The sequence below is a fragment of the Barbus barbus genome (assembly GCF_936440315.1).
Source record: "Barbus barbus genome assembly, chromosome: 17".
Classification (NCBI taxonomy): domain Eukaryota; kingdom Metazoa; phylum Chordata; class Actinopteri; order Cypriniformes; family Cyprinidae; genus Barbus; species Barbus barbus.
The window spans coordinates 31,307,387-31,330,957 of NC_136745.1; the positions used below are offsets into that span (position 1 = coordinate 31,307,387).

The window sequence follows — 23,571 nt, forward strand, 5'->3', positions numbered from 1 at the left end:
GAGAGTGTGTGTGTGTGTATGTGTGTGTGTGTGTGTGTGTGTGTGTGTGTGTGTGTGTGTGTTTCAAGAAATAGATCAGTAGGAAGTGATCACTTCCTGTATTCTCATATCAAGAGTGATGATGATCAGAGGTGGCTGATGTTAATCTCACACAGGAAGTTGAGAACTCTCTGAGGGGGCGTTACCACAAAATAACTGTCAATCACACACACACATACACACACACACACACTCCGCTGGAGCTCGGCGAACCCTTCCTGCTCTTCTGGAGATGAAGGTAAGATGATTTCCAGTCATTCAGAGCGGCTCTGCTGTCTGTCAGTCTGTAAGAACGCTTCGACTGCTGCATCAAACTCTGAGCATCATATTCTGCTCAAACATCTGAAATATATGTGTTTATTTCTCAGCTTTCATATTCTGACATGTCCATTCTGCAGATGAATCAGATAAGAACACTTCATTTATGAAGGAATATAAATGGTACCTTGTAGCAAAATAGTGTTTAATGAACCTTCACAATAATATGCTCCCAGAATCATATATTTATTATTATGTGTCACTTTGCATAATCATATCTGACATATGCATGAGTATAAAAGTACAAATATTATATATGCTTTGCAGAGATGCCTGATTTCCACCAAAACCCATAACAGCATAATATTTAATGTACACCCATACTTATTCATATTTCTGTGATTTTAGTGCTTAAAGAGTTCTGGCAACATGCTACTCTAAATCATGTCAATCATAAATGATTTCAGTTCCACAGAACAGGGTCTGGTTCCAGTTTTGTTCTGTTGGTCTCTTGGTAACACGGTAAACCAGCACTGAAGCCCTCGTTAGACGACATCCGAAATCTCTCATCACATCATTTATAGCTGTTATTGAGCGGAAATGATCCACTGTATGTACCTACAGCGCCACACTCTTAAAATCAAGCTTTCAAAGGGGTTTCTTGCAGCAATGCCATAAAATAAGCCGAAGAAACTTTCAGTGAGCAGTTCCTATGAGTGTGAAGCACATTTCAATCATCTATAGAACATTTCTCTTCGATACACTCTTAAAAATAAAGATCTTTATTAGCATTTATGGTTCATGAAGAACCTTTTACGTCCGTGCAACATCTCCACTGATCAAAAGGTTTTTCACAGCAAGAAAATCCTGGTTATTTTAAGAGCTGTTCACTCAAAGGTTCTTCGGGGAAATAAAAATGGTTCTTCTATGGCATTGCTGTGAAAACCCCCTGCTGGAAGCTTGTTCTGAAGAGTGAACTGTCATGAGTGTGTCTCGCTCACAGATTTAATTAAGACGTGAATATTGATAGATTTTGAGTGAAAACACTCATAAAGCTTAATAAAGCATTTGAACAGCTGCCGCTCTCAAACACAAACGCTCGGTAGAGGTGGAGAGATCACATTACGCTGTGATTGACAGGATTAGATGAATCTCGTTCACTGATCACAGTAAGAACCGCTGCAGCTGTAGATCAGTTCTGATCAAACGGTTCTGTTCTCACAATGTTAGCAGGAAAACTAGCTAAACCAGGCTCAGATCACCGCGAGATAGTTTTGAAGTTACGTAACTAGAAACAAATTCATCTAAATAATTTCAGACATGATCCCAGCTGAAAGAGAACTTTCTGGCAAGTTATGAACAAAGGTTTTTCCAGTAACGTTAATAGAAGGTTTGATCAAAGTGATCAGGGCTGTGTTTCCCGAAAGCATCGTGAGCTTTTGTGATCGTAGAGTTGATCGTAGAAACCATTGGTGGCAATGGGTCTACGAGCTACTTAAGGGCTTACGGTGCTTTTGGGAAACGCAGCCTTTAATAACGTTCTAAGTGTTACAAAAGCAATCTGTATTGTTCATGGAACTTCCCTTTGAAACATTGTAGTTGGGCATTGTCTAAGATGATTTAGAGAACATTCAAAAGAGTTACATTCCCATAATATGTTTGCAAAATAATAAAATCAAACATTCCCCTTTATGCTGTCTTTAATGTTCACATAACCAAAAAAACATAACTTTTTTAAACGTTTACTGCACGATTTGGACGTTCACAGAACATTCAGAAATAAGGTACGGTAATGGTGCAAAAGGCTCTTAGAACATATTTTTGTTAGCTGGGATATCTTTCAATGAAGTCATATTTCAGTCTAGAATAATAATAATCGTTTCCAGTGTAAACGCTCCGTTTATAGTAGGAGCGATATCGTAATCAGCAAGTTTTTTCAACTTAGTTAAGAGACATTCATGATTGATTCGATATTAAAATATTTAATTAAATCTGTAGGGACGCTGATTTATTAAGCACACGTTATTCTCTAGATCAGGGTTCCTCAGATCTTTCCCTGGAGGTCCGATCTGCTGCAGAGTTTATCTCCAGCCCTGATCAAACTCACCTCCCTGTGATTCTCTAATGATCCTGAAGACTCTGATTAGCAGCTCAGGGGTGTTTGATCAGGGTTAGAGCTAAACTCTGCAGGAGTGGGACAGATTTGAGGATGCCTGCTCTACATAATGATTGTGAAAGAAGCTGTAACCAGTATAAATGTGCTCAGGTGTTGTTTAGTGTACAGCATATCTGGCCCAATCAGAGACGAGTGAACGCACCCCAGGTCACATGACTCACACTCCAGTTAAAATCTCTCATGATCACATTCACTAACACCTGTAATGGCAAAATAATGAACTTTTGAACATGCATGTGAATTCAGAGACCTTTTATATAAAATATATTTTAGTGCATGCTATAAAGAGGAAAAACAAACTTTTGAACTTGAGCATTGATTTTAATATCAATATCTGTTTGTGACATATAAAGTGAATGAGTATAGTTAAATCAGAGTGTTGGAGTAATTGTAGCTGTTTTCAGCTGTGGATCTGACAAACAGGAAACAGCAGGAGGTGTCAGGAAACCATAAAGAGCTTCAAACTAAAATTAGCGGTGTGGACATGTGCACCTCTGAGCATCATCCATGCATGAGAGACGCTAAACCAAGCGCTTAATATCTGCTTTGATTATGACATGACTCGATGGAGCTGAATAAATCAATCATGTTCATCCAGCGGTGCCAGACGTTCACAGGAGAATATGGACTGGATTGTCATTTCTGGAGGGCTGTTGCTCTCAGATCATTTGCAATAAGCTAAAGAGGAAATGCACACTGTGATATCTCATTACTGAGTCTATATTTGCTTGTAGAAAGCGTGTGAGAAGCTCAGGAGTTGATACGGCCGACAGAGCCAGTTGAGTTCCTGCAGTTCTCTGTTAAACTGCTGGTGATGTGAATCAGGTCAAGTTCAGCTCCGTACTCAGAAATGCCATTTATAACGCATTACTAGTTACTCCTTTCAAAAGTAATATTATTAGTTACTTGTTACTTTCTGGCAACAGTAATTAGTTACATCACTTTTCCTTCATGCCCCACAGAAGCTGTAATTGTGTATCTTCTCACAGACGGACAGAGTTACTTGAGTGAAAGCACAGACTTACTTTAAAGTTGTAAAGACAGATTTTTACTTAAGTAAAAGTACAGAAGTACTTGCTTTAAAAAGTACTTAAGTACCAAAAGTAAATTTCCTTTTTATTATTTTTATTTAGGATCAGTCAGTGCAAGTTTATTACAGTTGAAATAGCTCATGTTATGCCTCGTGTCTTAAGCCTCGTCTGTGAAGCCGGGGTATGACTGCAGAATACACTTATCTTGTGCTGTCTGTGGAATAAAGAGCTTGAATGAAATCTGCTTTAAAACCCAGCAACACAACAGTAGCTGTGTAACTTTACTACAGCAACACTGCTTTAACAAAAAAGCTAACAGCAACAGATTTATTTGACATCAAAACACAAATGTGAAAACTGCTCTCTAATGGCTTTGATGTTGTACACAGAAGGGTCAGCGCTGCTTCTAGTCCAACTCCTACAGTATTGTGCTTTATTAGGAGACGCACAACACTTCTTCTGTGGCTTTAGAGCTAATATTTTCATTCACATAATTTTGCAGAGGCATCAAAAGTAACGAGCTGTTTTATGGATGGTAACTGTAATATTATTACTGAAATCTTATTAGTACACTATAAAAAAATCTTATTAATATTATTAATTATATTATATTATATATTATATTAATAAATCTTAATACACTATAAAAAACTCAGTTTTAAGTTTTCTCAACTTTTTATATATATAAAAAATCAAAAGTTGAGAGGACTTAAAGAGTTTAAGGCAACCAGCTTCAGCAGATTTTTGAGTTCTCTTAACTTGCTTTATTAAGTTTATACAACAAAACATTGAGAAAACTCAAAACTCTGCTGAAGCTGGTTGCCAGTTTGCTCAATTTTCTTTCTTTTTTTACAATATACACTACTAGTTACTGCAAAAAGCAACGTTATTACTGTAAGTATTTACTGCCCAACACTGTATATTGAACAGCAAACAGGATCAGGGTTAGAAATGGCCAATCTCAACACGCTCGAGCTGCTTTCATCAGAATACAGTGATGTTAACCAATGCTCTGAGTTACTGAAGCACTGGGAGTGTGTTGTGTGTCGCAGGAGGAGTTTGTGTGTGTGACGATGACGAGGCATCTCCGTTAATGATGGTGAGTGATTTCATCATCAGCTCTGTCTGTGATTGGTCTGGAGTGAATGTGATGTAATGTGTGTGTGTGTGTGTGTGTGTGTGTGTGTGTTGGTTTCTCAGGATGACAGGAACAGACGTGAGTGGATCAGACCTGCACACACACACCTGGATGAAGGTGTGTATGAATCACACGACAGAGTCACTGACGACTCATGAGACACAAGAGTGTGTTTGTGTGTGAAATACATGCAGAGACAAACCTATGAAACATTCAAGATTTGACTTTGATCACTGGATCATACAGTTTATCACGCATATTAATGAAAGGATTGTCAAACCAGATTTATTTCTATAGCACTTTATACAACAATGTTTATTTCAAAGCAGATTCACAGTAATAAACAGGAAAATAACAATGTTAATATGAAACAAATCCAGATTCAGCTGTAAAGCAGCTCTACAGAAGACAAGAGAGTCATTATTCAGATCAGATCAGTAACTCATCAGTTAAGGTCACATTGTAGAAAAAATGTTTTTCTTCCTCCGCATTTATTTATTTTTATCTGTAAAAATATCTAAGCATACTTAAATCAAGATACATTTACTTGAGAAGCAAAATAATAGGATACTAAGTATCTGGGGGGGTCATGAAAATTAAGTGAGTTTATGCTTAAAACAAGAACAAATGGGGTCAGAAAAATAAACTTAATTCAAAGGGAAAAGGATAGTATTTATCTGGCCACATTGGCCGATATTTGTTAAAGATGTACATGTTTCTTGATTTAAGGATTCCTAGATATCTGTAATGGAAAACAGTGCTTAGTTTGAGCTGAAATCATCCGGTCTGTCTGATGTCTCCATCTAGTGGCACAGATCAGTCAGTGCAACTCAAACACATGATGAGTGTTTCATTAATGATGTGCAGCCTTCAGCACATTTCAATATTCATTCGTGTGTGTGTGTGTGTGTGTGTGTGTTACAGACAGCTGTCGTGCTGAACGAGCTCCTAAAGGGTGCATCGGTGCAGGAGTAAGTGTGTTTGTTGGTCTCTGTGATTGTGTTTAGTGTTGTGTGAGGTGAGGTGAGGTGAGTCAGGTGTGTGTTTGTGTCTGCAGGATGTTGTGCACGCTCCTCCTCGTCCACTGCGTGTTAAACCAGGTGAGCACAACGACACAACACAAATAAACAAACACACAGACACTGAGAATCAAAAGCAGGATCCACAACACACACCTGCTGTCAGAGATGGGCAGTGTTTCAGTGAAAATGTATTTAAAATAGGTTTTTAATTAGTTCTGAGTTTTTTGCCATTTGTATTTTGAGAAATTGCCTTGTGTATTCATATAAATTTAAAATTTGTTTTACTGTTAAATAAGATAAATGGTGCTGTCAAACGATTAATCGCATCCAAAATAAAAGTTTTTGTTTACATAATATATGTGTGTGTACTGTGTATATTTATGTATATATAAATACACACTCATACAGTATATATTTTGTAAATATTTACATGTATTTACATGAATATATTTATATAATTAATAAATATATTCAATATACAAATATAACATATTTTTCTTAAATATATACACGCATGTGTGTGTATTTATGTCACGCCTTTGGACTGTCTGTGTGTGTGTGTGTGTTTTCTGTCTCGTTTTTATCCTAGTGTATGCCCATATTTGGTTTTGTTCCTGTCCTTATTGTTTCATTATGAGTTAATTTGTGTCCAGCTGTGTTTAATTATCTCGTTTATGTTTAGTATTTCGAGTGTCTGGTATTAACATCGATGTTGTGTTACCTCTGTTGGATTGTGGATCATTAAAGGACTGTTTATTTTGAGTTACTCCTCGCTTCCTTGTGTTTGATCGTGACCATTCGTATATACATAATAAATATACACAGTACACACACATATATTATGTAAACAAAAATGTTTATTTTGGATTTGATTAATCGTTTGACAGCACTAAAGACAAGAACTTATAGACCAGGTCAAAATGGATGAAAACAAGGCTGTGACAGATTTACAGTCTTTACAATGGCAAGATCATGTCATTTTTCAACTTTCAAAACTGTTTTGTGTATTTTTGGATAGAACAATCCATTCAATCCAAGCATTAAATATTTTGCCAAGGTCCTTAAAAACCTTAATGCAGAGAGCTTCAACCCTGTTCCTGGGGACCCACTATCCTGAAGAGTTTAGCTACAACCCTAATCAAACACACCTGAAGCAGCCAATCAAGCTCCTCAAGACTGCTTGAAAATTGCAGGCAGGTGTGCTGAAGCCGGTTGGAAATAAACTTTCCAGGAGAGTGGGTCCCCAGGAGCAGGGTTGAAGACCTCTGCCTTAATGAATGCACTGCACATTTGTGAAGCCCAAAGTATACTGTTTGGCACGAACTCTAGTATACTAGCCTTTATCAATATAATCAGTCAAGTCAAGTTACCTTTATTTATATAGCACTCTTAGCAATGCAGATTGTGTCAAAGCAGCTTTACAGTGTAACAGCACTTTACTGTAACAGTGAACGCGCTCACAGACACTCGACACACGTGCACTTGTTCAGTGTCTGCGCCTTTTCCAACTGCGCTGGTTCTCCTCCAACTGAAACTGTGGTTTTTGTTACTTGATTAGTTTTCAAAGTACAAATTACAGTTGATACATTTGTTGAACAAGTAAGCTGTTTGTAATTTGTAACAACCTCACAGGATGTAAAGCACCCACCGTCAACAGAAACCTCAAACCCAGGAGACTGCCCAAGAGCTCCTCCGGTACTGTCTGTCTGGCCATATCTGATACATAAGATAATATTTTAATGAAAATATATGCAATACTTTATAAAAGCAATAAGACGCTTGAGCTTGTGTTGAATTGTGCATCTGTGTGTGTGCGTGTGTGTGTGTGTGTGTGTGTGTGTGTGTGCAGATGGCCGATTGGAGTTGATGGGATCTGCTGACAGGGTAAAGAAAACACCTGACTTCTTTTTATTAATAAATACACTACCATTCATAAGTTTGGGCTCAGTAAGACTTAACACATTAAACTGATCACTGTTTTTACTGTATTTTTAATTAAATATATACAGCTTCGGTCAGCAGAAGAGACTTGTTCAAGAACATTTCAAAATCATGCTGATGCCAAACTTTTGTATGGCAGTAACGTTAAAGAAATATAATACAGCTAATAATTCCTGTGAGTCTGTGGTCCTGTTTTCATTTCTTAAGTCTCATTCTGAATCACTTTCTGCACTGAATGAGTTTGTGTTTTTGTGCTGATGATCATATGTGTGAATCTCTTCATGACAGGCTCTCACCGTCCCACAGAGGTAATCAATCACAGCAAACACTGCAGACAGACATCATACTGAAACACACACTTGTGAGAAACACACCTGTGTTCAGTGTAGTGATTGTGTGCTGCGGTTTCAGGCCAGTGAGATCATTACCCAGAGATCACCTGAGTTTACCACCTATACCAGTACAGACCATCACTGACTCTCCAAACCAGTTTGATGAGTCTCCTCCATCCAGACCACCACCAGAACCAGAACCAGCGTCACCGCAAACCAGATCACACAACAGCAGACCAGCATGGACACAGTGAGTCTCTCTCTCTCACACACACACACACACACACACACACACACACTCACTCACTCACTCACTCACTCACGCACACGCACACGCACACGCGCACACACACACACACTCATTTTTGTTTTCTTTGCACACAAAAAGTATTCTCGTAGCTGGGTAAAATTACAGTTGAACCCCTGATGTCGCATGGACTATTTTAACGATGTCCTCACTACCTTTCTCAAGAGATTTTTCAGGCAGGAAATTAATTTGAGTTTAATTTTAGAAAGTAAGGGGAGCTGAAAAAAGCTATAAGCAACAACAGAGGAAACATGTCTATCTAAAGTGAGCTGACTGTAAAGAAGAAAGAGCATGTAAAGAGCATGTAAACATGCATATATTGCTGAGTCTTTTGTGAGATTGTGCACACGCAGCAGTGTGTGTAAGTGTCCATAGTGCACATAGAGGAGAGTGTGTTACTACAGGTGGTTTGTACAGGCCCACTCACCTGTGTGTAGCACACTTTGAATTGCACAAAAAAATTAAAATAAAATAAATAAAAAAAATTAAAGTTCCATACAGTTTTTCTTTGGTGTGTGGGGGGGGGGGGGGGGGTCCATGTTTCAGGAGGTAGGGGTTTGCATGGGGTTTCAGAGGGGGGTGGGGTGGTTTGAGTTCAGGGCTCTCACAGACTGGGGAAAAAGCTGTTGAGCAGTCTGGCGGAGCGGGCTCTGATGCTCCGGTACCGTCTTCCTGATGGTAGGAGCTGGAAGAGACTGTGGGAGGGATGGGTGGAGTCCTTCACAATGCTGTTGGTTTTGCTGGAGCATCGTGTAAGGAAGATGTCCAGGATGGAGGGGAGAGGGGCACCAATGATCTTTGCAGCTGTGTTCACTGTCCGCTGGAGGGTCTTGCGGTCAGCAGCACTGCAGTTCCCGTACCAGACAGTGATGCAGCTGGTCAGCACACTCTCAATGGTGCCCCTGTAGAATGTGGTGAGGATGGGTGGAGGGAGACTTGCTCTTTTCAGCCGGCGGAGAAAGTGTAGGCAATGTTGTGCCTTTTTGGAGAGTGACATGGTGTTGGTGGTCCAGGTGAGATCCTCTGTGATGTGCACCCCCAGGAATTTAGTGCTGCTGACTCTCTCCACAGTCGAGCTGTCGATGGTCAGTGGGGGGTGGTCAACGGAGTTTCTCTTGAAGTCCATCACAACCTCCTTTGTCTTCTCCACATTGAGGGACAGATTGTTTGTGCCACACCATTCAGCCAGCTGTGCCACTTCCTCTCTGTAGTGCGTTTCATCGTTGTTGCTGATGAGACCTACCACTGTTGTGTCATCAGCAAACTTGATGATGTGGTTGGAGCTGAACTTGGCAGTGCAGTCGTGGGTCAGCAGTGTGAAGAGCAGCGGGCTGAGCACACAGCCTTGTGGGGCACCTGTGCTCAGTGTTGTAGTGCTCGAGGTGTTGTGGCCGACACGGACTGACTGAGGTCTTCCAGTTAGAAAGTCCAGGATCCAGTTACAAAGGGAATTGTTAAGGCCCAGCAGGTTTAGCTTATTTATGAGCTGTTGTGGGATTATTGTGTTGAATGCCAAGCTGAAGTCAATGAACAGCATTCTAACATAGGAGTCTTTATTTTCTAGGTGGGTAAGAGCCAGGTGGAGGGTGGAGGAAATTGCATCGTCCGTAGAGCGGTTTGGACGGTATGCAAACTGGAGCGGGTCGAGTGTGTTGGGGAGGCTGGTTTTGATGTTATGCATGACTAGCCTCTCAAAGCACTTCATCATGATTGGAGTCAGTGCTATGGGACGGTAGTCATTGAGACAGGACACAGGTGATTTCTTTGGTACCGGTATGATTGTTGTGGATTTGAGACATGTGGGGACGACTGCCTGGCTCAGCGAGGTGTTGAAGATATCTGTTAGGGCATCTGTCAGCTGTGCAGCACAGTCTCTCAGAACACGGCCAGGTATGTTGTCAGGACCCGCAGCCTTGCGTGGGTTAATCCTAGATAGGGTCTTCCTTCCGTCGGCTGGAGACAGACAGAGCGCCCGGTCGTTGGGAGGTGTGGGCAGTTTTTGTGCAGGTGTGTCATTCTGCATTTCAAACCGTGAATAAAAGTGGTTGAGTGCATCGGGGAGGGATGTGTCCTCATCTTTAATAAAGTTAAAGCTACTTGCAAACCAGAGCTTTACCTCATCAAGGCATGCAAATAAAGATTGTATTGCAGAAGGGCCATTTTTTAATATGCAGATAGATCTGGGTACATAAAAGTGGAAAGACATGCCATTCATTCTCAGAATCGAACCTAAAGGAAGCATGTAGAGAGAGAAAAAGCAAAGGTGTTAGAATAGAGCCCTGAGGAATTCCAGATTCAAGAGGAGACTGAAAAATATCTCTCGGTTAGATAGGATTTAAACCAATTCAAGACTGAATCTTTTAACGCCACACACAGGATAATAATCTAGATAAGAGCAACAGGTGGGCTATAGTGTCAAAGGCAGCAGAGAACTAAAATCACAGAGTCAACTGCATCGGTAGCAACTAAGATATCATTTAACACTCTCAGCAGAGCTGACTCAGTCTATGAAAAGGGTTAAAACAAGACTGAAGACACAACATTTACAGAACCACAGAAATAGGTGGGTAAATGTGTCTAAGGAAGGCTTTTTGAGCAAAGGAGTAACAGAGCTCAATTTCAGGCACGCAGGAACAGAACCAGTTAATAAACATTTGGTCAATAAGTTAAGTAAAGCAGGGCCAACATACTCGATTAACCATGACGGTGTCACGTTTATGTTCTGTTCTGGTTCTGATTTCCCTGCGTTTCTGTTCATCCAACCTTGACCTAGTTTTCCGTTGTTCCCTGATTAGTTAATTAGTCTCCACCTGTGTTAATTAATCTTCTCATTAGTTCCCTTTGTTTGGTTCTTGTTTATAAGTCTCCCTGAGTCTTTGTCCATTCACCGTCATGTTTAGCTTTGTCTATGATTTGTGCTACCCTGCTCCAAGATTCCTGGTATTTACTTTGTGTATTATAATTAAAGCCTGTGTATTTGACACCTCCTGCGTCGTGCGCGTCTCCTTCGAGAACAGTACTGTGACAGAGGGTGTATTATATCATGAGGTCCAAAGTGGACTCATTTATACACTGCACTCAGTTAAAAGACTCAGTAAGACTTAAAAACTCCATTGAAAGGGAGTTAGATGGGCAGCAAACATGAACATTAAAATCACCAACCAATGTAAAATGGTCATAATTTGTAGTGATGTACCCCATTCACTCCATAAATTCAAAAATAAAATCTTTAACTAGATGTGGAGGGTGATACAACACAGCTAACAAAATGAGACCATTACACTCAAATCTTAATAACTACTCTTCAAAACTCTCTCTCACACACACACACACACACACACACACACACTCTCTCACACACACACACTTACACACACACACACACTCTCTCTCACACACTCACACACACACACACACACACACGTAAACTGTCTGATTTGTGTCTGTTTTTATTCTCAGACCCAGTCCGAGTGAGCAAGAGAATGTAAGTCCATTTCTTTGCTGTAACTCAAATTCATTCATAAACTCCATGTTTTACAGTCATTTAAAAATAAAGTCAATCAGTCAAAGTCAAATGAACAAACTTGATCAATACAGGGTTAGTAGTTTAGTAGGGTTTTAATCATTTAATTTAATTTTTTACTAATAACTCGTTCTGGTACCATGCTATTCATCATATAGAGCACTAACTAGAAATAAAAACAGTACATGTGGAGGAGAGTGGGGCTAGTTGTCACGTGTTATTCCTGCTGTTTTGATGCCATTAGACTGAATGACTCACTGATGATTCACTGCACAGAAGTTCTCAGTTTCCCTCAGAGTTTTCAAAGATTATTAGATACAGTTCATGTCCTTTTTAATCATGTATATTCATTTATCATTGAACAAAGACCTTCAGAATTGGATAAAAGAACAGATTATAATAAGACCTTCTACTTCCATTTACCAACATGTACACGTCTGATTCATCTTCCTCCACCCTAGTCTTCCTCATCTAATAACCTATTTCAAACAGTGAAGTCATGCGATTGATAAACAGTTTTCTATGACTCTCTTAGACTTGCCAAGGCCTGTTAACCTTGAATCAGTTACAGACACATCACGCATGGCTGGGACTGTATGAGAGAGATATTTGACATCTAGGTCAAAGGGGAAGAGCTGTGAAGAGAACTGAGAGACAGACGCAAACAACTGGACATCACAGCAGAGAAACATACAGTTAACAGTGTTGACCTCTATAGCAGTAAACAAATTTAACCAAATAGATGTTCCATATATAATGAAACGGACAAAAATCACTATTAAAGCATCATGTCTGATGGTTTTGTGTATTCAAACCCAAACATAAATCAGATAATTCACATAAATAATAATCCCATTTCATTCTCAGGTTAAAACATCATCATCTGCAAGTAAGTTATGATGCCTCATATAATATAATATAATGTAATGTACTTCAAAGTGTAATAATATAATATACCTGTTACGCAGGTCACACATCTCACAGGTTTTCTCTGGATCTGGACTCTCAGGATTTGGACAGGTACTGACCGCAGTCAAACACTCTGTGCTTTAACATCATTAATTAGAGGAATGATGTGTGTAATTGTGTTTGTTTGATCTTGCAGTTACTGTGAGAGCGAGACGAGCTCGTTTGGTAAGAATCGAGTCACTGAATCACAGCTGAAGCGGCTCTGATTCACCAGATCTGAAGAACTCTCTGGATTCGTTTCAGATTCACACGCGGGGAAACTGCAGCATCATGAATGGCCTCCTGCTAAAGGAGAGACCAACAGCAGCTTCACCAACCACAGCAAACCTGCGCAGGTACATCATCAGCATCAGTACTGCGCTGGCTACGCTTCAGTCATCATTACACTGAGGCTCAACTCAAATCAGCAGTGTTTAAAGCTGAGATGAAACACAAGTAACAGATTATTGACAATTTAGTTCTGTCTGCCGATTGTTGATTGGATGTTGAAATGTGGGCGTGGCACTCATATATTGAGGCGGGTCTAAATGTGAGCTTGCGTTTAGGTGGACTGAAGGATTGGAGAGTCTCTGGAGAAAAAGATCCAGTTATGACAATTTGATTTGGATTTTATATTGTCAAAAAATAGAACATGCTTCATGTCAAAAGTTTGGAATAATTAAGATTTTTAAATGTTTTTGAAAGAAATCTCTTCTACTCACCAAGGCTGCATTTATTTAATCAAAAATACAGTGAAAACAGTGAAACATTATTACAATTTAAATAACTGTTTTCTATTGTAATTTATTGTGAAATGTAATTTATTCCTGTACTGGCCAGGCGAAGGTATTCAATGGTGGCTAAACGTTTCCTGCTTGTTCGGTCCTTTTTCTGTGCACAAAGTAATTTAATTTAATATAAATTCTAATCTGACACCATTTTATTATGACATAAAATTTAGTTTGAAATGCTAATTAGTTGTTTGTCCATTTCTAATTATTATTCTTAGTGTTCTGATATTGTTAGACTGTATTGATGGATTTTTACACTAGTACTTAACCCTGGACACAGATCTGTGGAAACATATGCCTTTACTTACTCTACTTGAGAAAATATTTTCAATTCAGATATCAAATTCTCAAAAGATAAATCTACAAGTAAAAGATGCATACCTGACTTTAGGAAAACACACGGAGTGTATGGACACACTATAATCTCATCTGGCTGCAGAATCGTCCTGATCTTCTTAAAACATTTCCTTAAGTACCTCAGACCAAGACAATCATCCTCCAAATGGAGACCGGGTCTAACACTTGGAATTGGCATTGATCAAGTCCTAGATGTGAGAGTTTACACCTTTTGGGACAGATGCTAATTAGCATGAAAGACACTGAGAAATGGCTGACGTTATACAATGAACAAAATATCTCTAAACTCTTAGGATCTGTTTGACCTTTTAGTATACGAACTGTAAAATTGAGACCATTGTACCAGTCGCCCTGAGACTATTCAAATACCAAACATGACTGAGTATGCATTCATCTAGAACATTATATTGTGTTATTGAGTGAGAACAGGCTTCTCTCAGTGAGATGTGAAAACTCTTGTCTGTGTGTTAATGCACTGTGTACTGTCCGTATCTCAGAAGATCAAAGTGTTTGAGGATCTCAAAGCCTTACACGGTGACCAAAGCTGATTTTTTGTGAAAACTGTGATACACTATTATTCTAATATTTGGGATGAAAAACAATAGAATAATACTTTTATTAATCAAGGATGCATTAAATTTATCAAAAGTGACAGTAAAGAAATTTATAATGTTATTATAGATTTCTATTTCAAATAAATGCTGTTCTTTTGAATTTTCTGTTCATCTGTGAATCCTGAAAAATCAAATGTATCACAGTTTCCACAAAAATATTGAGCAGCACAACTGTGTTCAACATTGATAATAATCAGAAATATTTGTTGATCAGTAAATCAGTATATTATTATGATTTCTGAAGATCATGTGACACTGAAGACTGCAGTAATGATGCTGAAAATACAGCTGCAGATCACTGAAATAAATTACAGTTTAACATATTCACATAGAAAACAGATGTTTTACATTTTAATAATATTTCACTGTTTTACTGTATTTCTGATCAAATAAATGCAGCCTTGATGAACAGAAGAGACTTTCAGAAACATTAAGAAATCGTAATTATTCCAAACTTAGTGTATGACTGAACAGACTGTTCAAAAGAAGATCATGCATTTAGAAAATACACAGCTAATTTCCATTTGACGTGTCCTGCAGGGATTGGCCGATCAGAACTGGTATGTTGGTGCAGCTAGTCGCGTGGACGCTGAACACGCTCTTCACCTGGTCAACCGGGTAAAACACACCTTCAATCCAGCATCATCACATTTCTTACACTTCAGAGACACAAATTCAGTTTAGCAGATTATCGCAAAATCAGAAAACAAACATAAGGACTGTGCATGAATATATATATTATTTAGATACATATCTTGATGACTTCTGTCCACAGGAAGGAGCCTTTCTAGTGCGCGACTGCTCGAAGAACACTACCTATGAGCCCTTGGTCCTCGCTGTGTTTTACGACAAACGAGTGTTTAACATTCAGATCCGCTTCAGTGATGAAACCAGCAAATATACTCTGGGAACAGGCCTGAGAACCAATGATGTGAGTCACACAGCCACAGAGCGCAGTGTTATAATGGTACGTCTTCATCATCATCATCATCATCATCATCTCTTTGTCTTCCAGAGGTTTGACTCGGTCACTGACATCATCAGGTTCCACTCCATTTTTCCCATCGTTCTCGTGGACGGGCGGAAATCTTCTGCGGCAGCCAATCAGAGGAAGCAGTGTGTGCTGATGTACCCAATCACAAAGCAGGACCTGACAGAGCTGTTAAAATAAGAGCAAATACAGACAAACCCAACATCTCCAGGACGTTTAACTGACATTTTAACCTTATAAGACATTTTTAGTGACGTTTGCCTGGTACAGACTCAAAAAACGAGCCAAAGAGCTCGTCTGATAGAAAGAAGAACAATCAGTCATTTAATAATGTGGCTGTGTATAGCAGTCAAATATCTAAAGGATTCAGTATTTTTGACATTTCAACACACGTGTAGAGTGAATGCAGACACACAAGAACCATTTTTCCATTAAATTTTAATCCACTTATAAGTTTTATTTAATCACACTTAATATTTTTTTTGCATTTATGAATAATTAAAAAATAGATGTAATGCTTCTTAAGCTTCAGAACTATATACAGATTATAGTTTGACATACACTCATGACACGTTTAGTTTACAAACGAGCAGATGCCCTGAAAATCAAAATCTATGCTGTAACTTTACAGAACATCAGCAGTAATAAAAGAAAACAGTCGGTTTACTGGTTTGATCATTTGAGGTAGATTTACAATGATAAACACATCAAACCGTCTCGACTGTTTAATGACAATACACTTTACTAAAGGAAAGTTTGCTGTACAGACTTTAGATCTTTAGTGTACGTGTGTGCTGTAGTTTACAGTTAAATACTGAGTCCGTATATGCAAACCTTTTTGTTTGTTTGCAGAAACACTTTTAATGTACAGGTGCATCTCAAAAAAATAGAATATCGTGAAAAACTTTCATATTTTCTAGATTTATTACAAGTAAAACATTTCAAAAGTTTTTTTTTTTTTTTTTTAATTTTGATGATTAGCGCTTACAGCTCATGGAAGTAAAAAATCCAGTATCTCAAAATATTAGAATATTTACATTTGAGTTTCAATTAATGACCATCCCTACAGTATAAATTCTGGGTATCTCTTGTTCTTTGAAACCACAATAATGGAGAAGACTGCTGACTTGGCAATGATCCAGAAGACGAACATTGACGTGCTCCACAAAGAGGGTAAGACACAGAGGGTCATTACTGAAAGCTGTGGCTGTTTACAGAGTGCTGTATCAAAGCATATTAAATGAAAGGTGACTGGAAGGAAGAATTTGGGTAGGAAAAGGTGCACAAGCAACAGAGATGACCGCAAGCTCGAGAATACTGTCAAGCAAAGCTGATTCAAACACTTGTGAGAGCTTCAGAAGGAGTGGACTGAAGCTGGAGTCAGTGCATCAAGAGTCTCCACGCTCAGACGTCTTCAGGAAAAGAGCTACCAAGCCACTTCTGAACCAGAGACAACATCAGAAGCATCTTACCTGGGCTGTGGAGAAAAAGAACTGGACTGTTGCTCAGTGCTCCAAAGTCCTCTTTTCAGATGAAAGTGAATTTTGCATTTCGTTTGGAAATCAAGGTCCCAGAGTCTGGAGGAAGAGTGGAGAGGCACAGAATCCAAGCTGCTTGAAGTCCAGTGTTTCCACAGTCAGAGATGATTTGGGCTGCCGTAACGTCTGCTGGTGTTGGTCCATTGTGTTTTATCAAGTCCAGAGTCAATGCAGCTGTCTACCAGGAAATTTTGGAGCACTTTATGCTTCCATCTGCTGACAAGCTGATATAAATAAAGCCGATGTAAAGCTGCTTTGACACAATTTGCAGTTAAAAGCGCTATACAAATAATATTGACTTGACTTGACAAGCTTTATGGCGATGCTGATTTCCTTTTCCAGCAGGACTTTAGCACCTGCCCACACTGCCAAAACCACTTCCAAGTGTTTTGCTGACCATGATATTACTGTGCTTGATTGACCAGCCAACATGCCTGACCTGAACCCCATATGAAATCTATGGGATATTTTCAAGAGAAAGATGAGAAACAGTGGATCCAACAATCCAGACGAGCTGAAGACTCAATAGTGCCTCAGCAGAGCCACAGGCTGATCTCATGCCATTCCTCACTGATGCTGGAGTTTGTGCTAAAGGAGCCCCGACCAAGTATTGAGTGCAGAAATCAACATACTTTAAAGAACTTGAACTTTTCTGTTTTGTAAATCCTTTTTTTATTATTGATCTTGGATTTTTTGAGATACTGGATTTTTGACTTTCATGAGCTGTAAGCTCTAATAATCAAAATTAAAACAAAAACACTTTTGAAATGTTTTACATGTAATGAATCTAGAAAATATGAAAGTTTCACTTTTTGAAATAATTTACCAAAAAAACTTTTTCACGATATTCTAATTTTTTGAGATGCACCTGTATGTCATACGTTTGAATTTCACAAATGGCAAAGCCTCACCCAACAAGTGCACAAAAAATCAGAAAAGACTCACTTAACACTGCTGCCTACATGCATGATTAAAAATTACAGTAAATGACGCGAAATGATTTCAGTGAATGTACTTCATGTGAATCTCTAAACACAAGATGTGACGTCTGTTTGAAATGATCCTGTACAGTCATGAAAAATAACACGCAACATCCTAAAACAGACATTAGTGTTGTTGGAAACCTCTTGGTTTCAGAGTCCAGACCGAATATCTTCTACATATTGACAGTTCAGTTTTACATTTTTTCTTATTTTTTTTTTTGGAAAAATCTGTCTTTACATATACATATATATGAGCATGTTTGTCATTGCTGCTGTCAAGTGGGCCATTGGCAGGACTGGGTAAGTAATGTTGAAAAAAGTTATTTTTATTCCCACTATAACATGAGTAGAATAGCTAATACTTGGTCAGTCTAATCACAACGTATTTGACAAAATGTTTATTGGCATTGAATTACCATTGTCCACCAACCAGCTTTATTACCGTTAAACTTTAAAATGATCTCACATGGGTTTTTTAAATCGTAAAAAAATCATACATGAAATATCTACAAGGGAATGTAGCTGGTTTTTACGAAAGCGGTTTCTCTGAGACTCCCTTTAGAACAAACTCAATTACCTGATACTTCTGTCCATGGACTTTCTTGAGTTTCATCTTGAATGAAGGCTGTTTCCTCGCCAGTTGTTCCTGTTCGTGATCCACTGAGCGAATCCACTTATAGTTCTTCAGAGTCTGGACACCAACACTGATCCTCTGAACTGAAGGATTGGGGTGGTTCAGAACCACAACCGGCTGATTCGGACCGGGAAGCTTGATGCGCTGATTCTCTTTCAGAGGAGTTAACCTCAGTTCTCGATGACGTTCAGTTGAGAATCGAGGAATGCCCATCCCAGCTGACGATGACCTGCGTTTCTTGGCTTTTCTCTTTTCTTTCTTGTGTTTTTTACGTGGTGGCAAGTCTTGGTGCTTCTCTTCTCTTTCACAAATGTTTCTTTTTAGTATCAGCTTGATGGCCACTTCAGGACTTCCGGAGACATTCTGCTCGCTGAGCGTGCAGCAGAGAACCGGTCGCGCTGTCAAACTCTCCTCTCGAGTTGGCACTTCCGGAAGCTTCTTGGTGGGTTCCAACAGAGAACTGGGAATCCTGAACAAAGCTACTTTTGGATACATGTTGGAAACACAGGAATAGTGTTGTTGGCTAGACTCGTGTTCAGAATTTCCCTTGTCTTGATGCAAAATGTCATCTTTGTTTGATGGAACAACGCTCTGGTTTGGCAAAACCAATGGTGGAGTCAAATTTGGAGCTTGTTTCGAGTGGCTTGTGTTTAGGGCTTTCTTTGATGTTTTTACTTGACCATGAGTCTTAGGTATTGCAGAGCCTTTACTAGTCTCATGCTCTGTCTTTGTTTCTTTGAAACCCGAAGAAGCTCCTTTCGGTTTCTCCTCAGGATCCTCCTTTTTAATCAGAATACTACAGACCAGCGATTGCTCTGAACTCTTCACCTCGTCCTTCGGATCTTTCATTGCCACCATCCAGCGTTGTGTTTCTGGCGAGGACTTTGAGATGCTTTGAGTCGACGTAGGCATAGGACAAAGAGAGAAAACTGATGAGATCACGGGAAGGCTTTCAGAACTCAATTCCGGACCTTCGAGGGTGATGATCTTTGGATCCTTGGTCTTCAGGTGGCGCTTGCTCTTGGCTGGCATCTCTGAAGAACACTGTGGTTTGTGTGCTGATTGAACAGTTTTTGTAGTAGTCTGAACATTGGTGCACATTGAAGGCCGCTGGTGTTTGACTTTGTGAGATGATGAAGATGTGGACGGGCTGACTGGACACCCTTTGGCAACTTGGCATTTGAAGGACAGTTTACCTCCAGTTGTGGCTGATGAAGGTTCATCCACGTTGCTCTTCCGGTCTTGCGGGGTACCATTGGGTGGTATCAATCGTAGCTCCAACTCTCGAGTCCCGTTGACGTTTTTCACCTCGACCAGTTCCACCAAACACCCGGCAGGAATATTGATCTCCTCTGGACAGGACACGGTCAAAGGCTTATTGTGCTGAATTGGCTGGTTCAAAGGTGCCAACAGTTCCACTTGGACACTGGATAATGGGCTTGACGACTCTGCTGATGATCCTACAGGTGCTCTAGAGTTCATTCTTAACTGATTGCTCTTTTCTGCACTGGAGTGCAGTGGACTTTTTATTGTACTGCTTGGAAGTACAACTGGTTTCTGCGTCCCAACGTTAGTCCCTGTTGTGGACTGACTAGACCTCTGATCCATCTGGATATTCCTCTTGGATAAGGGCGTATTAAGCAGTGCTCTGAGCGGGGTGTTTAAATCAACAGGTGCTCGGACCTGGACTCTGGGAAAGGTTTTTGCAGCCATAGCCTTCTCCGAAACACTAACCCTTGGGCTTTGCTGTAGTGGTTCTGTAGAACCAACATGGACTCTTGGGAACGTGGCTTTCGGAGTAAGCTTTTCCGAAACTGAAACCTTGTTGTTCCCATCAGCACTGAGTTGAGAGTTCGGTAGGTTGCCGTTTGCCTCCCGTGATCTTAGAACCACTTGCGGCGTGTTGCCTAATGAGTGACTCGCACTTGGAGCGCAGCTGGGAACGGCACTGGTGAAAGGAGTCTTAGAAACCGGAACGACAGTTGCTGTGCTGGTCGTACACGGCGACGTGAAACTGTAGGTCATCCGGGCACGATTACTCCTGGTTTGGTTCACTGTTTTACCGATAACAGATGATTGGCTGGGTTGACTTCCACTGGGGTGTTCAACATGGAAATTGTGAATCGCACACTGGTCGCTCCTTTCAGGCCAGTCTGAAATCCTGAGAGTGTCAGGAACAGATGGACCTTCTGTATCTGTAGTGGATACAGTGAAGTCAGTTATGAAGCCTTCTTCCGCATTTCTCTTGTGTATACGAAGGATATGCTTCACCATGTAATCTCTCCGCACGGCTCCGTACGAGCAGAAGCTACACCTGTACGGGTATGAGCCGGTGTGCGCGACGACGTGCTTCTGAGACTCCGTTTTAGAATAGGAGACATGGCTGCAGAGCGCGCAGGAGAAAGTTACCTCCTGATGATGGGACACGTGCCTCTCGAACAGGTCAGTGTCTTTGGTGGAAAAGCGGCATTTTGCACAGCACAGGCGATCAATGTCTTTTCTAGGTATAGCATTGGCCTTGCTGTTCATAAATGACATGAAACTTTGTTGTGAACGCATGGTCAGGACATCAAGTTAACAGTCGTATGGTCCAAAAATCAAAGAATACGTGATCCACATTAGCTGTTTTTTCACTGGTGAGAATCCCTTCCTTTGGGCTCAGCACACCGTTAGTTTATATCTGCACAATGGGTGAGAAAAAAAGAGCGTTTCAGGAAATTAGAAAGGAATACAATACAGACAGTAGTAATAAAAAACTGATTCACAAAGAACACTCTCTTCATTGGTTGTTTTGCAATAGCTCTAATTTATGACCTTTGCTTCTATAAATTCTTTGTAACGTAACCAACAGAAACACTGTTAACGATAAATCATGATGTTCAAATCACTAGTGCATCTTGAAAGTGAATTTAATGGAGCATTAAAGATGAGACTTTATGAAGGAGAAAGTTGGGGGAAAAGAGTTTGTAAAGAAGTTTATTATAACCATTGTTGCCTTTTTCAAGGTATCTTGAAAGTGAACCACATAGAGACCAGAATATGATAAAGACTTGGAAATGCAACCACTAACAACCTTTTAACAACCAAACTGCAACCGACTAATAACCACTCAGAACAAACTAGTACAGTGTACCAGGATTTGCATTGGTTGTTATCTGATAGAACATGGTCTGAAATGTCCATTGGCCAGTTTTGGGGGTCTACATGTCAAACTCTCTTGAAGTTTCACTTTTTGAAAAACAGATTTTCTGTTAATAATATTTCAATCCGATGGCATAAAAACTCTTTGACCTCCAATGTTGTGCAGAAGAACTGCATTCATCACATCTGAAAGTTCCAACTTTCACGTTTACTTAATTTATTTGGCTTACACATTTTTTCTGTTTTCCAAATTTCACAAAATTTGGGTCAAACAGTCATAAGACCATTCTGAACAATACTGATCAAATGAGTCTTTGATATTCAAAACTGTTCACCAGTGACTAGCCCGTGCGCTTAACCATTATTACTTAAAGAAAAAAAAATGCATATACAAATTTAGTGTGAACCCAACATTTGGCAAAACATTTGCCTATAAAATCAAATGCAAGAACAATAATAAATGTTTTATGCAATGTAAGAATACAGTTAATGTTCTTCATTTGGCTTATGATTAAAATCACAAACACTAACATCAATACTTAATAATAGTTTTAATCATATTTATTAGTAAAGATACTGGTATTAATGACAGTAATAAAAACAAAAGCTACTTGTATTGCAACGTTCAAACTACAATCACTTTATATTAGATTACTACAGTAAATGCAATAAAACACTGAGCTTTTTGTTGGATATTTATGTTCTCAACACTGTAAAAACAACACAGATTTGATATGACCCTGCAGCACAAAAGCAGTCATGAGTAGCACAGGTATATTTGTAGCAATAGCCAACAATACATTGTATGGATCAAAATTATGTATTTTCAAGAAGGAAACTCTGCAGGAATGGCTTTACAGAAGAAGCAGTAGTTTATTAGGTCATAACTGCAGAAATGCATCTACTGCTCTCTCATCAGCAGCAGACTGTGGTTCTGGCTGGATGCACAGCACACAGTAATTCCTCATTTCCCGAGGCGATATAAATAAGAAGAGCATCCACGCATTTCTCAAGTGTTGCGTGATCCGAGCCCCGCGCGCGCCGCTACGACGCGCGTTCCGGGCGAAAACAGCACGCGTTAAAACACTAACCTCGCCTCAAAAGCGTCCTCCTCTCAAAAGAGCGACTGATGCGTTTAATTCGTCCATTCTTCACTATTTTCTCACCAGGGTCGCTTGCATTGTTTCCTATGTGCCGCTGTGACCGCGCAACAGAGCGCGCGCGAGGGTGCGGGCGCGCGGAACACGTGACGCGACGCGCGGCTCTGATTGGCTGCTGGCTGCAGTAGAGCTCTACAGCTCACGCGGGCACCCGCATTTCATACGCGCAGCGACTCAAAAACATCTGATTTCTCGCTCTGACGCTGATTAACGATAGAATATGGAGCTCAGAGCGTTTGTTTGAGTAGAATACCGCATGTTTTAGTCGGTTGATTCGTCTGATGCCGTGTCTTAGTCAGTAAATTCCCCCGCACTATACACGCTTCCTCTTATATAACTTGAGCCAAGATGGCGCTGGTGAAGAACAGACAGCAGCGAGACTAATGTTGTTACAGTCTACTGTCCGCTTCTATTCACACACAGTACAGTTTACACACATTCTGCTGGTATTATATGATGGTTATGGGTAATAAATGTATGTATGGTATATTGGCCACACCCATTTGTAATAAAAAAAGAAAAAAAAGTTGATTCCATCATCAATTAGTTGATCAGATATATAAATAATGACACATTACAGACACAACTGTAAAATATAAAGAATCCCAGATCTAAACAGACCAGCTGTGTCTTCTCTGGTGTTACAG

At 39.8% G+C, this 23,571-nt stretch overlaps 2 protein-coding genes across 2 annotated transcripts; one reads left to right on the forward strand and one right to left on the reverse strand.

Annotated features, from left to right (window-relative positions):
- The first annotated feature begins 230 nt into the window (after window positions 1-230).
- LOC306883424 (uncharacterized protein) lies at window positions 231-16,133 on the forward strand. Its single transcript, XM_079438672.1, has 17 exons — window positions 231-277; window positions 4,557-4,603; window positions 4,705-4,759; window positions 5,567-5,613; window positions 5,700-5,742; window positions 7,297-7,359; window positions 7,514-7,548; window positions 7,894-7,913; window positions 8,017-8,187; window positions 11,704-11,728; window positions 12,635-12,656; window positions 12,736-12,787; window positions 12,873-12,901; window positions 12,980-13,071; window positions 15,018-15,095; window positions 15,253-15,408; window positions 15,493-16,133. Exons 2-17 carry the CDS (start codon window positions 4,598-4,600, stop codon window positions 15,646-15,648), a joined length of 1,050 nt encoding a protein of 349 aa, XP_079294798.1. The 5' UTR covers window positions 231-277; window positions 4,557-4,597; the 3' UTR covers window positions 15,649-16,133.
- Window positions 16,101-22,987, reverse strand: znf518b (zinc finger protein 518B). Its single transcript, XM_079438671.1, has 2 exons — window positions 22,856-22,987; window positions 16,101-21,303 (listed from the first exon to the last, which is right to left on the reverse strand). Exon 2 carries the CDS (start codon window positions 21,180-21,182, stop codon window positions 18,519-18,521), a length of 2,664 nt encoding a protein of 887 aa, XP_079294797.1. The 5' UTR covers window positions 21,183-21,303; window positions 22,856-22,987; the 3' UTR covers window positions 16,101-18,518.
- Window positions 22,988-23,571: the final 584 nt, after the last annotated feature.